The sequence below is a fragment of the Neoarius graeffei genome, chromosome 13 (assembly GCF_027579695.1).
Source record: "Neoarius graeffei isolate fNeoGra1 chromosome 13, fNeoGra1.pri, whole genome shotgun sequence".
Taxonomy (NCBI): Eukaryota; Metazoa; Chordata; class Actinopteri; order Siluriformes; family Ariidae; genus Neoarius; species Neoarius graeffei.
The window spans coordinates 67,370,175-67,385,139 of record NC_083581.1 but is presented as its reverse complement, the minus strand read 5'-3'; the positions used below and the strand labels follow the sequence as shown (position 1 = coordinate 67,385,139).

The following is a 14,965-nucleotide window of genomic DNA, read 5'->3' as shown; positions in this document are numbered from 1 at the left end:
AAAGTTTAATTCTAATTCAATGGTTTTTTTCTTTACTTTTATTAATTAAAGGTCACTTCATGTCTTAAAGTAATGATGGATGTCGTTTCTCTTTACTTAGTTGAGCGGTACTTCACGTAATATGGATTACTACAGTTGTGGAATAGGGCTATTTACTGTATTCTTATTATTTACTATTTATTTATTTTTGTTTAATGATCTCAAAACACATTAAGAAGGCAAGAAATTGCACTAATTAACTTTTGACGAGGCACCTGTTAATTGAAAAGCGTTCCAGGTGACGACCTTATGAAGCTGGTTAAGACAATTCCAATAGTGTGCAAAGTCGTACATGAGCTGACAGCCGACGAGGCGCGTAGCACCAAGTTGGCTATAAGCCATGTACGACGAGATTGAGTGGAATAACTGTTTTATTCTATCCACATTCACTGGATTTTGAGAAATGGAGCATTTTTATTTTTTGCAAATCCGATTAATAAAAACTTTATACAAAACGTCCGACAAAATCATTTCCGCTTAGAATGTAAACAAACCGGCGAAACGACAGGCGCAAGTTGTGAAAAATGCGATAAGAATAATAATTCTTGAAAAATAAAATACAAGATACATTCTTACCATCAAATACTTTTATTCCATATTTTGTTGCTTTTTTTTTTATTTTTTGGTGTTTTGTTTTTGAGTAGAGTTTTTAATTTCGTCCTCGGTTGGTTCAGCAACACGCTCCACCATTTTGTTTTTCTCTACTCACGGTATAGGAGCTGATAGCTTAGTCGTAGAGTAGCCAATCAGAGCGTGCGATTTCTCATATCCCGTGAATGTGGATAGAATAATTCCATATATGCTCCAGATGTTATTTCATAGTTGTGATGTCTTCGGTATTTTTCTACAATTTAGAAAATAGTCAAAATACAGAAAAACCTATGAATGAGTCGGGTGTACAAACTTTTGACTGGTACTGTATACTAATATGTTAAGGCAGGACTAATGGCACACAATGTATATTACAAGTACCAACAAAATAATAGTGTAAAAGTTAAAAAAATATATACTTTGGGTTCTTTGAATTTGGTACAAAAATACAACTTAAAGTATGAACTACTTATTCATTTCCGTGAATAACAGAGAAGTTGTGTAATAAAAAACCATTGATATCTGTATCATCCAGTTCCACGTCCACCATTACGCAAGATACTTTGCGACGGAGAACCTTTGATAACCTTGCAAGTTAGTGTATTTGTAGTACTGATTATAAACGATGAATCATATAATATGGTAAATGAGCCTCAGGTTTTATAAAATCTGCACTGTATTACTTCAATCTATTATTTTATGAACTTTTTTTTAATACAACTAGCTTGATCAAATAATAAAAAAAATTAAATAATTGACTTAAAACTAAGAGCGAATATATTCAGAGATTAATTACATCAATATTATTTTTTGTTGTAAGTGATGCCACTGTATTTCACCTTAAACCCAGTGAAACATGGCTTTGTGGTGTTTAAAATAAGCACACTGAGGCATAGAGACAGACAGAAAGGCAAGTCTTATTTCCTCTCCTCAGCCTAAGCAGACTTCTCTACCCGAACTATGAAAGGGAAGTGGCAAAGAAAGCAGAAGTAGAGGTGGTTGGTACAAATCCTCATAAACAAATACACACACTCACACTCACACACACACACACACACACACACAGCCACCTGTAGCTTTGCTGTGGCATCCCCTCCTGTCTCTACTAAAATGACGGTGTCTGTACGGTCACTGGGGTTTTGATTTGACTATCACACTCTGCCTGTCACACATCACATTTTCTTGGCAAGCTAAAGACCACCGCTGGTTGGCCCCGACAATTTCCGGCAGTTTATTTGATTAAAACAATTTGGATCTTGCTCTTTTCAAAGACTTACGGCCTTTTTGTTCTTCTTTTTGGTTGACCGCTGCTTCCTGGGCTTGTCGAGCACGCCATAAAGGGCAAAGCAGATGCGTGTCATGCGAGGAAGGTCACATAGGGAGATGTCGAATGACAGCTTCTGGTCCCACACTGGGTCTGAGCACACGTTGACCTCGCTGCTGGTTACCACTTTACAGAGAAGCTCACTGCCATGGAAAAGACCCGCCTGAACCACCAGCTGAGTGGGAAAAAAAAAAACAGAGACCACTCTGGGATCAACAGTTTACAAGTGTTTAGGGGAATGGAAAAACGGAAACACGGTTTCAGAAATGTCTGACATGCTCAGTTAAAAATGAATGAATGACTGAACGACACAAGGCCTCATGACTAGCGTGCAGCTGGCCACTTTCCCAGTTTTATCATTAACCCGAATAGAAAGCCCTCCATGATAGCAAAGAGGAAATATTTAAGTGAGTGTTTCCCCTATGGCTATCATGGAGAACCTCTGGTGGCAGCAGCAGACAGGACTGGTAATTGTATGACATGACAAATCCAACTGACATCCGGAAATGAACAGGCACTCCACGCTTAACAAAGTACACATTAACGTAAATCAGCCGAGGGCAATTCTCATCCAAGTTAATGCCCTAGAACTAAAATAATGTTTAGCTCTTTCACACCATGCACTTTCATATTTCACAGTTCATTATGATGAGACAACTGCAAATACTGGTTCGCATTTCATTCTAAAGCACCAGAACAAATTTAGACCTTCTGTACAACAGTTTATTCTTTCAGTAAGCAACACGACCCTGCATGACTTTTCACTTCTCTGATGAGTTAAAAAAAACAACAACAACAACAACAACAACAAAACCAACAGAGATGCAAGTGGCGAGTGTGAGCAACACCGCTGTCCTCTTCTAAGAATCTAGGCCCAAGAGAGCGTTAAAAGCCTGATAGTCACTCCCCACTTCCTGTTTTGATGTTTTACTCAACCGCTTCTGATGAATTATGGGAAATATGTGGTCAGGGTCACATGACCACACTTCATGATTTCCAACAGTGGCTGTGGCATGCTACAGTTAGAAGCCTGGTAAACAACCACAACAGTCTTATGCTAACAATAAACATGAATAAACTGGGAGCCTGACCTTCATGCTCTCATCGGCGTTGACCCGAGTTCCCTGCAGCAGGTGGATGTAGAAGGGCTCCAGTATGGACCACAGTGATGATGTGTTTTGCTGTTGAAAGAAGTCCAGGCATTCAGAAAAGCATGCTGAGTGAAGAATGCAAATCAGTGATACGATATAGTTTATTATTTGCTTTGTAAAGCTTTGAACTCCCAGAACCATGAGTGCCATTTCATACTTGGCGTACGAGACGCAAATGTACTAGGTGACAGAAGTCTTTCGATTAGAGAGAAAACAAAACTTAAAGGCAAAAAGAGGAACTAACATAGTACGAAACCAATACTTTTGGCCAAACTTAGTCAGTTTTACTACTATTTTACTGCTTTTCCTATCATAAGCAGTATGAGGAAGAATCAATGAAAGGCAAGCAGATTTAAAATTTGAACAGCTTAAAATAGCCAAATACCCACAATGCTGTGCTTCCGCATAATGCGTTCACTGACTTTTACTTATGATGGATCTGTAAATTGGGGTTCTCAAACTTTGTGTGGATACAGTTAATAATTCATTTTTAAAAAATAAATTAAAATTAAAAACCGCCCACACATGATCCGACTTTGGATTATGAACATAACCCAACTATTCAAATATTACGTTCATTACTTAAGTGTCCCCAACAATATTAATAACATTAAATTAATAATTAAAAAAAAAGAAGTAAAAAATTAATAATAGGCCTCTTTCTATTTCAACACACATTTGAGACTGTCTATAACAGGACTTCGATAAATAAAGCAAACGATTCCGTTTATTCACAAGGAACTAGGTTCCAAGAAGGTCACTATTTCTGACCGTGATAAGAGGAAGAAGAAAGTAGTTCCCTTGTTTATGACACTCCCCCCCCAGTGCAATAACCTTCTCTTACCTTTTTCAGAGGCAGAGGCGGAGGTTTAGACTGAGAGCGGCTCTTGGAGACCTGGTTGCTTAAGCCACCCTGCTCTTCCTGGTATTTCAAGATAGTGGAATGATGCACCATGGTCAGATGGGGAGTCAGGCCTCCATACAAGCATGAGAAAATGTACTGCAAAGATACGAAACACACATAAGCCATCTGATTAAGAATTTCCTCTACCAGAGCTCAGAATAGGCTGCGTGACGTAAACGAAGGGATCTGTGGGAGCACGAGTGAGGGGTCTGCTTCACTCCCATCACAGACTCAGACCAGAGCAAGACCAGGACAAGAGTCATCAACATGAAATCCTGCAGCCTGTTCATTTAGTTAGTGTAATGCAGCTCAAATCACATTACACTCTCTCTGTAGTTGACTTTTAAAAGCCTACTAAAGGTGGATGACTCATCTCTGCAGGTACAGGCAGTTTCAATATCAACAACTGCCTCAGCAGTGCCAGACAAGCCGAAACACATGTAAGCTTGAAAGCCTGCCGTCGCTGCATCAGTTTAATTAGAAGAAGTTCTTATGACAGAGCAGAAAACACAGACACGAAGCATGATGATTAAAGTTTGGAATGGTCCTTATGTTCGGGTCATAAAAAGCACCCATATTACATTTTTACTGCAAGCGCAAATACGATGATGCAATTTTAATTTTTTATCGTGAACATAAAACGTATTTGACCTGCGAACGACAAAGTAAACCATATATTTCTTAAAAGGCTATAAAACCAAAAAATCTCATCCACCTTTTATATACAGTCATACATTATGTAAGGCACATATACAGTACCTGCCAATAGCACGTGCATCCAAACAGATTGTGTTTTTATTTCCACAAAAATTATTCATACTGATAATAACCAGGAGTTAAATTAAGCCTGAGCTCACCCACCTTTGATTTCATGTACTGTAAACCCTAAGCAGAGACGAGCCCCATTACAGCAACAGTACGGAAAGATCAACGACAATTATATAGTTTCAAACTGCTTCATAGAAAAACTGGAAAATGCAAAATATCATTTATCTTCGCCATAAATAAATCACAAGATACTGACATGACCGAAAAACAAAGAAGAACCGAAAACGCAACGCCTTTCCGAATTTAATTACAGAATTGTAGCTCGGAAAAGTAATCCTTGAACGCAGAAACATATACACACACTGGCCATAGGAACACCCATCCACCTGCTGTTTTATGCCGTTATGTACTCAGCCAATCCTTTGACGGCAGCACAATTCATAAAATCATGCCGATACAGATCAAGAGCTTCAGTTAGCGTTCACAATGTTCAAACATCAGAATGGGAAAAACTGTGATCTCAAAGTGTGACTTTCACTATGGCTTGGGTGTTGGTTTGAGCCAGATGGGCTGGTTTGAGTATTTCACAAACTGCTAATCTCCTGGGGTTTTCACACGCAACAATCTCTGGAGTTTACACAGAATTGTGTGAAAAAGAAAAGAAAAAAAAAAAAAACATCGAGGGAGTGGGCGACAGTTCAGTGAGTAGAAACAAACATCTAGTTAATAACAGAGATCAGAGGAAAATGGCCAGATTGGTTCGCGCTTTTTTGCCAGGAAGGATATAGCAACTCATATAATCACTCTTTACAACCACGGTGAGCAGAAAAGCATCTCAGCATGCAACAGAAGAAGAGCATATTGGGTTCCACTCCTGCCAGCCAAGAACAGGAATCTTAGATTCAAGAACAAGTTCCTGTTTAACAACTGCTCGAAGATAAAAACCGAGATATTAGACATTTTTAAATGAATAATAAACATATTACGAGAATGCAGACAGAAATCATTTTTGCAGTGGATCCCTGAGAATGCTACAGTACGTCTATTAAAGCAGGGTTAAAACTCTGAATGTCCAGTTTAACCCCGTTAACAACTCGGATAAAGAAAAAATAATATATAACGGAGATTTTAGCTCAATTTTAAATGTAGAGCTACAATCTTAAAATAAATAAATTGCTTCAGTAGGACTTGAGTTGAACTCAACATGCTGTTCGAAGAATTTTCACAAGTACAAAGCGACTGGGTTTATTCTTTACACTTCTGCAGGAGCTGCTAACTATACACAACTCTGAACTTCCTTCTTTTTTCTTTCAGAGCAAACCTGAGAATTTAAAATACTATGCTAGATCCAGCGCACTCACTTTAAACCTGCACAAGGGGTATTTTCCATAGATGAACTCCCATCTCCCATTGACCTGTAAGGTGTAATCCTCAGGCTTCTCCTGCTTCACTGGCCGGAATACCGTGGCTTTTTTCCTGAGCGCGCTCTTCATCAGGACCACAGGCAGATCCTGAGGGTCCAGCTGCAGCATGAAGCTCTCCTGAAAGAGCAACGGTAACAAAATGATTGGTTAAAGACTGCTCCGAATCAATTTGTTTACGATTTAAGGTTAATATGGGACGACCTTGGGCTGAGGTGCCCTTGAGCGAGGCACCTAACTCCTAACTGCTCCCCGGGCGCCGTTAGCATGGCTGCCCACTGCTCTGGGTATGTGTGTGTGTGTGCTCACTGCTTCAGATGGGTTAAATGCAGAGAGGAATTTCACAACCGTGTGATGAATAAAGTTGTGCTTTCTTTCTTACACCACACGACTGTTGAACTGATTAATTTTCTTTAAAAGCACAGCTCCGACAGCAGTCCTACCTTTAATTCAAATCGCAGGGTTCTATTAATACACTCATTCGAGTACATTATCTCTTATTATTTCTCTTGTAACAGCTGAACGGGCATGAATTATCAGACGCTCCACATAATCCAAGTTAGCTGTTATTGAACAAACGTATCATCGCAGATATGAGAACATTTTACGGAAGATATTTATTTAGGGAAGACGTCTCCGGCGGTTACACCACTTCAGGACAAAGGACTTTGTGGGGTTTTTTTTCCTAGCTGCTTTTTTTGTCTTATTACTGTAACTTCAAGACAGAAGGAAAATCAAGGCTAGTGAGGTTACTGCTGATTAGATTTGCGACGACGCAAGTGATAACAGGAACCAACTTGTCTTGCAGACGTTCCACAACATTAAATTAAACTATAAACATTTTTTTTATAATTAATATACATTTCTTCATCAATTTCTAATTATAATAGCTTGCGTAGAGAAATAAACCACTTCACGATGTGTTATTATTAGTAAAGAATCAACTTTAGGCTTGTAACTGTAACTCTGCGTCGCATCACTACCCCGTCACTGATTAGTTTTTCATCGTTAACACACATCGTTGTCTTTTATCCCTGACTCAAAGCATATATTATAAGGGTCAATGAGAAAAACAGTCTGGAAAGTACTTGTATTACTAACAGGAACCCTTTTGCAAAGAGGCAGAGATGTTGTAGATACACAAAAGAGTTAGGATTTTGGTGTGCTGGACTTTTTTCCTTTGACAAACACACTCACACTCTCTCAGTCTTATTGTACAGAAAAATTGCAAAGTTGAAGGTACAGGCAGTGTGGGTGGGGGATTCACATGCAACATGCTGTTGTATAAATATACTACTTTACACAATTCTTCATTCAGGAAATCTGGGTCACCAGGCCTTGGATGGAAGCGCACATGCTGCTCTGTGACATTACCACAGTTTCAAAGTCTCTTTTAAGTGTTTAAAAGACATCGTTCTAAAATTAGCAGCGAACGTACAAAGTGGCAAGCATGATCCACACACTGCAAGCTTGAAGAATGTCTCCTAAGCTAGCAAGTAGACACACTGAAGGTTATGAAGCGAAACATTGCTTGTCAAACCAAGCAGATGGGCCTGGACTCAGAAACCACATCGACTCACCTCGCTGGCCTCAAACTTGACGTTGATAAAAATCTTTTTGATGCTTGTGTGCAACCGCCCACTTTGAGACGTTACGGAGACCGGCTCTAAGTCACAGGGAAAGTTGTACTCCATCCACTGGTGCCATGGCAACAGCTGCCTTTCCTGAGCTTTCTCCTCACAGAAGGAGCGCATTTTCATCCGGAACTCATTCACCTCATGGTTCTTTTGAGTGTCAAACTCATGCAGGCCTACAAACGCAAGACACAAATACAAACAGATGCTTATGAAGCAAAAATAACATAACATGCTGCAACTGTCATTCTACTGGAACCATAGGTTATTGGGGTTTTGTTTTTTTAAGTGATCTTGTCTTACACTTCCTGTTTTTATGATGCACTATGACCCAGTCCAAAGTTTTTGGACGATCCATATTAACATTCTAGTTAATCAAACAATTAGATCAAATGTATACACTCTTTAGAATAATAATAATAATAATAATAATATTAATGTCACATAAAGGAATAAATCAATTGATTTAGTTAACTGTTGCAGGCAATGTCAAATCTGGGTGCTTCCACTGTTCTCCAAATCAATTTTAAGCAAATTTAGAAGTGCTAGATGTAATTGGAAAGATATTAAAATCGCTCTAATTAAGCACTCACAGCACTAATTTCCAATCTCGTCAGTATCTGAGAGCATCCAGTTAATCGGTTCTTTGGCCCAAGACTCATATTTATTCTTAAATAATCTGATTTTTTTGGTTGTGGCTGTAGTTCTGATCAAACCGTAATAAAACGCCTGCATTCAAAAATATTTCACTGGCATGTCGATGTGTGTGCCCGACAATAAACATTTTAATTTACTATACTTAAGTTCATCACTATGTGTGTCTGCCCGCTGACTGGCTGCCCTCACTGTCCTAAAGCACCACACTACAAGCTGGAAGAGAGGAGTAGGACGCAGGTAAATCGAAGAGCAGACCTTTCCCTAGGAGCAGGCTGATCTGGGTGTTAATGAGCTTCTCCACTCGGTCTCCTTCACGTGCAACCAGCCTGAAGACAGGCATGAAGGGTCGCACCTCACAAAGGCGCCGCTGTTCATCTTCAAGATCTTCCCGCTCCGCTGTCCGGTTGATGCAGGTAAACACGTAGGCATCGGGATCGCTCAGGATGCTGAAGAGAGGCTCGCTCCGGGCATTCTTCCACAACATCTGACAGACATTCAGGCTAGTTAGAATTTATTTATTTTTTGAGAAATGTTTAAGCTTTACGTGTACTGTAAGCAAGTCAAATTTCTATTCAGCATTTTTGACTACACATATTGTCCCAATGTGGCTTTAAAGAAATCTAGATGGACATTTCGAGCCATAACGAGCAAGCCAGAGGTTATTATTACAACTCCCTGAGACGACGTAATGAGGAAACGTTGAGAGGAACCAGAGCCAAAAGGGAACCCATTCTCTTCTGGGTGACACCAGATAGTGGGATTATACCGTACAGTAGCATATGGTTGTCAAAGAGTAAAGTCAAACAGTACAGAGATGAGCACAGAACAGTGTTTATGATTACAGCAGCAGTTCTTGGGTACAAGTCTACAGTATCGACGTGAGATTATCCACTGAAGCGTGAAGCGAAGTGTAAAACTTGGGCAATCTGAACAATGTTTCCTACCATACCCTTATAGCGATCATTACATTACGTATATAAGAGAGTTGGGTTGAAAGTTATTATTGAGAAATAAAATTTACAGCACACAGTACAGCACAGCACAAACGCCTACAGTATTTTTCCTCCTTGTATTTTAAGATCCAAGCTTTAAATGCAGGTCAGTACAGTGCAGACCATTTTTACCTTTTTGATTGTGGCGATGGTGTCACTGCATGCTACGGAAAAACTGAGGTAGATGCCCGTTGGCAGGAGGAACTCCATGGTGACCTGTTCCCGACCCTCCTTCTCCCACACATCCTGCAGGTCGCAGTAAACCCCTGGTGGCATGGTGCAGGTCGTTCATCTAAGGGCAACTGCACTGCTCGGAGCACACACACACACAGTATGTGATGCAAAATATGTAAAAGAAACCGTTACCAGATCAGTGAACCAAAATTCCCATCAAGATAATAATAACAACAAGAACAATAATAAATAATAATAATATTATTATTATTATTATTATTAGGATAATATTCATTGTTTGCTCAAAGCTTACAGAGAAATAGTAAATAATATTGATACAAATGGAATTATAAAGGCTAACATACACAAGAATAGGATGTGTGTGTGTGTGTGTGCCAAGATAATAATAATAATAATAATAATAATAGGATAATATTCATTGTTTGCTCAAATCTTACAGAGAAATAGTAAATAATATTGATACAAATGGAATTATAAAGGCTAACATACACAAGAATAGGATATTTGTGTGTGTGTGTGCCAAGATAATAATAATAATAATAATAATAATAATAATAAATAGGATAATATTCATTGTTTGCTCAAATCTTACAGAGAAATAGTAAATAATATTGATACAAATGGAATTATAAAGGCTAACATACACATGAATAGGATATTTGTGTGTGTGTGTGTGTGTGTGTGCCAAGATAATAATAATAATAATAATAATAATAATAATAATAATAAATAGGATAATATTCATTGTTTGCTCAAAGCTTACAGAGAAATAGTAAATAATATTGATACAAATGGAATTATAAAGGCTAGCACAGACATAAATAGGATGTGTGTGTGTGCCAAGATAATAATAGGATAATATTCATTGTTTGCTCAAATCTTACAGAGAAATAGTAAATAGATATATTGATACAAATGGAATTAAAAGGATAGCACAGACATGAATAGGATGTGTGTGTGTGTGTGTGTGTGTGTGTGTGTGTGTGTGTGTGAGAGAGAGAGAGAGAGAGAGAGGGGATAATAATAACAACAACAACAATAATAATAATAATAATAATAATAATAATAATAATAATAATAATAGGATAATATTCATTGTTTGCTCAAATCTTACAGAGAAATAGGAAAGAATATTGATACAAATGGAATTAAAGGCTAGCACAGACATGAATAGCATATTTGTGTGTGTTTTTAAGTGTATAAAGAAGAGTACATGTGCATATCATCCAGTGTTATGAATGGTCACACTCAGTAATATTGATAGGAGGAATCAATATAATTAAGTGATGATGCATTAACACACACACGCACACACACACACACACTTCCTTATGTGATTCAGTGCCAGGACTTTCTCAGGCTGTTTGTATTTCAGCCATCATAGGAAACCGAGAACTTGTTCTCTGGTGCATTTTTGGACATCATGTTAGTAGAGCAATAAAAATATATATATATAAATAAATAAATCACATCCTGATCATTGCAACAATATTTCATTACAGTGTCAGATATGCATTAGATCAGGACAGATCAAAGGCTGTTTATAAAGACTGGCTGAGAGAGAAAAAGCAAACCAGTTCCATTATTCCTGATTCACTGATGCGTCAGAGGACAAACCCCGGCCTGATGGACTTTCACTGAGCAGGAACGATCCGAGAGGGGAATGAAAGCTGTGCTCTACTTGCCTGTTCGAGTCTCACCGGCTGCTTATTAATCCATGCTGAACCCAATCACAGGCTCCTCGCGCTCACACTGAAGAAAAAAGCTCCTTTTCCGTTCAGCGCTCACACTGATCTAGACTCCCACAAACATTCAGCTGTACAGATTCCCTCCTGAGTCTTTATTTGTTGGTTTATTTTGCCTCCGCTGAATGGCTGATGTTTGATAAGTTCTCCTGAGTGGGGAAGTGACAGGCAAAGAACGCACTGCGCGAGGAACCCTGCTGTGTGCACGCGTTCTGGCTAGCTAGGGATCATCTTTCAAAACCTCTCACTAAACTCGAACGCATAACCCAGCTATTTTTTTTTCCTCCTCTGGAGTTATTTTATATTTATACACCAAGACAAATCTAATCTTTTTTTTTTACTGTTCGGTATTCGACTGAAATGTGATTTGTGGATAAATTGGACCATTAGACTACTCTTTAGATTTTACAATAAGGTCTTGGACAATCAGGACGATCCCTAGACTTTTACAGAATGAGTTGTAGTAGTGAACACCAATGACCTCTTTTGACTAAGCTGTAGTGGGTTGTTTATATGTTTCCCCTTTTCACCTGGCAGGTTTCATGAAACTTGATTTGCATGCGTATTTTGTAACTATAGTTTTATGATGTTATTTGGTTTGTAAGTTGTAACTGTGTTAGCTAGGCTTGATCACATTACATGTTTTTTTTTGGGGGGGGGAAGAAAGAAAGAAAGAAAGAAAGAAAGAAAGAAAGAAAGCACAACTTTATTCATCACACACTTGTGAAATTTCCTCTCTGCATGAGCATTTTTTAACATAGTGGCTAGATTTGGTCTCTTAGTCAATGCCAAACCAGCTTCACTGGGAGACCAAATTTTAAACCAAGTTATGTCTTATCATTTGGTTCAATCAGTTGCAATTAATTAACCAAGTACCATGTAAGTATACATTTAACAAGGAAAACTTGGCACTGCATTACCGTTCAAAAGTTTGGGGTCACTTTGAAATGTCCTTATTTTTGAAAGAAAAGCACTGTTCTTTTCAATGAAGATCACTTTAAACTAATCAGAAATACACTCTATACATTGCAGTGGGGGCGGCACGGTGGTGTAGTGGTTAGCGCTGTCGCCTCACAGCAAGAAGGTCCGGGTTCGAGCCCCGGGGCTGGCGAGGGCCTTTCTGTGCGGAGTTTGCATGTTCTCCCCGTGTCCGCGTGGGTTTCCTCCGGGTGCTCCGGTTTCCCCCACAGTCCAAAGACATGCAGGTTAGGTTAACTGGTGACTCTAAATTGACCGTAGGTGTGAATGTGAGTGTGAATGGTTGTCTGTGTCTATGTGTCAGCCCTGTGATGACCTGGCGACTTGTCCAGGGTGTACCCCGCCTTTCGCCCGTAGTCAGCTGGGATAGGCTCCAGCTTGCCTGCGATCCTGTAGAAGGATAAAGCGGCTAGAGATAATGAGATGAGACATTGCAGTGGCGGCTGGTGGGCTTTGAAATAGGGGAAGCTCAGTTTTAGGTCTACGTAATACAATTTTTTCAATTATTTGTTATTTGTCATGAGTCAGGGCGGCACGGTGGTGTAGTGGTTAGCGCTGTCGCCTCACAGCAAGAAGGTCCTGGGTTCGAGCCCCATGGCCGGCGAGGGGCCTTTCTGTGCGGAGTTTGCATGGTGTCCGCGTGGGTTTCCTCTGGGTGCTCCGGTTTCCCCCACAGTCCAAAGACATGCAGGTTAGGTTAACTGGTGACTCTAAAGTGAGTGTGAATGGGTGTCTGTGTGTCAGCCCTGTGATGACCTGGCGACTTGTCCAGGGTGTACCCCGCCTTTCGCCCGTAGTCAGCTGGGATAGGCTCCAGCTTGCCTGCGACCCTGTAGAAGGATAAAGCGGCTAGAGATAATGAGATGAGATGTTATGAGTCAATTTGTTGTTATGTGGGTCTGTCTCAGAAACTGGTCTCTCATTTGGGACATTATGGTCAAAAAATAAATTTTCTAATTTTACTATTTTTTTTTTGCATTTACCCAACACTCAATGTTTCTTTTATCGTGTTTAATAAGAGTAAAGATAGCGTCGTGCTTTATCTGGCCTCCACTGTGGAATTTTTTTTTATTACAGTTCAAATGTTTTTGTAAAATTTTTTGAAAATATTGAATAAATTTCCTCTTTTTGATTGCTTGGGTTAAAAATGGCAAGTTATGATGACTGAATTGATTATTCACTTAAATATGAATAATACGATACCATTTTGGGTCTTGATATGGCGAAATAGGACACAATGGAAAAATCAAGAACACACTGGAAAGATGAGAATAACGGAGGTGGTAAAAGAACAGCGACTGTACCGGCTGAAGGTCGCGTGGGTCTCTGCTGTGGCGCGCGAGCAACGGGACATCACTACCGCACCGGACGGAGCGCGAGGCAGGGGCGGGGCAAAATGACTGGCCGTACTTTGGCATTATAGCAGCTAGATACCAGCTGTTAGCAGTTAGCACTGCAGATCCCAATAAGGCTCAAGCTAGCCTACAACCACGTTGATTGAACTACAAATGAAATAAACGAGTGAATTCACGAATGATCAAACTGATAGAATGGATGAAAGTTAACGGAGCACAACGAGTAATATTTACATTTATTTACAGAGTAATGTACAGAGACATCAATGAGAAGAAACGTTTATATGAAAAGAAATTCGGACAGCACTTTGGCACACGACTACACTTTCTCGACATCATGCTTCCGTGTTCCTCGCCGACGCCCGGCTTCTTGGACCGCCCATATGCCGCCCGTGTCCCATTTACTCCCAGAGATGCCCGGCTTCCCCGGAAGTGACGATTTTGTCGATGTTAACCAATAACAACTAGCCGAAATTGGCTGTTCAGAGACGTCTCATAGACTGCAACGGATACCCGGCTGCCTGTCAGTGTTGCCAGATACTGCTGACGTTTTCCTTCCCAAAATATGTTCAAATCCGCCAAAATGTACTTAAAACCGCCCAATCTGGCAACACTGCTGCCGGTCCATAGAGCCCATTGAAATAAGAAAGGTTACAGCCTGGCAGCAAAGGTGATTCTCATAGCGAACTGCAAGTTCGTCAGACATCACTCAAATAAGTTACAGGATGACATAGGGATAGTTATGAACGTAAATACAATCTTGGGCATATGTTATGCAACTTATTGTTTTAATGAGAATTCAACGTCGTAGACGCCGCAGTTTGGGGAGAGAATTTTAGGGGAAGTTCGGCTTCCCTTGTCTCTGAGAAATCGCCCCTGATACATTGCTAATGTGCTAAATGACTATTCTAGCTGCAAACGTCTGGTTTTTGGTGCAATATCTCCATAGGTGTATAGAGGCCCATTTCCAGCAACTATCACTCCAGTGTTCTAATGGTACAATGTGTTTGCTCATTGCCTCAGAAGGCTAATGGATGATTAGAAAACCCTTGTACAATCATGTTAGCACAGCTGAAAACAGTTGAGCTCTTTAGAGAAGCTATAAAACTGACCTTCCTTTGAGCAGATTGAGTTTCTGGAGCGTCACATTTGTGGGGTCGATTAAATGCTCAAAATGGCCAGAAAAATGTCTTGACTATATTTTCTATTCA

General features: G+C 39.7%; 1 protein-coding gene across 2 annotated transcripts in view; it reads right to left on the bottom strand.

Moving 5' to 3' along the window:
• Positions 1-11,641, bottom strand: part of pik3cd (phosphatidylinositol-4,5-bisphosphate 3-kinase, catalytic subunit delta) — a 53,313-nt gene extending 41,672 nt beyond the window's left edge. Inside the window, exons 1-8 of one of the 2 annotated variants that reach the window (XM_060938385.1) lie at positions 11,362-11,641; positions 9,614-9,788; positions 8,745-8,973; positions 7,779-8,008; positions 6,139-6,318; positions 3,950-4,105; positions 3,046-3,135; positions 1,908-2,129 (exon numbers count right to left, since the gene is read on the bottom strand). In XM_060938385.1, the coding sequence (XP_060794368.1) occupies positions 1,908-2,129; positions 3,046-3,135; positions 3,950-4,105; positions 6,139-6,318; positions 7,779-8,008; positions 8,745-8,973; positions 9,614-9,757 (1,251 nt within the window). In that variant the 5' untranslated portion in view covers positions 9,758-9,788; positions 11,362-11,641. The remainder of the gene's footprint in view (positions 1-1,907; positions 2,130-3,045; positions 3,136-3,949; positions 4,106-6,138; positions 6,319-7,778; positions 8,009-8,744; positions 8,974-9,613; positions 9,789-11,361) is intronic. The other variant, XM_060938386.1, reaches the window with a different exon arrangement.
• Between the last annotated feature and the right edge of the window lie 3,324 nt (positions 11,642-14,965).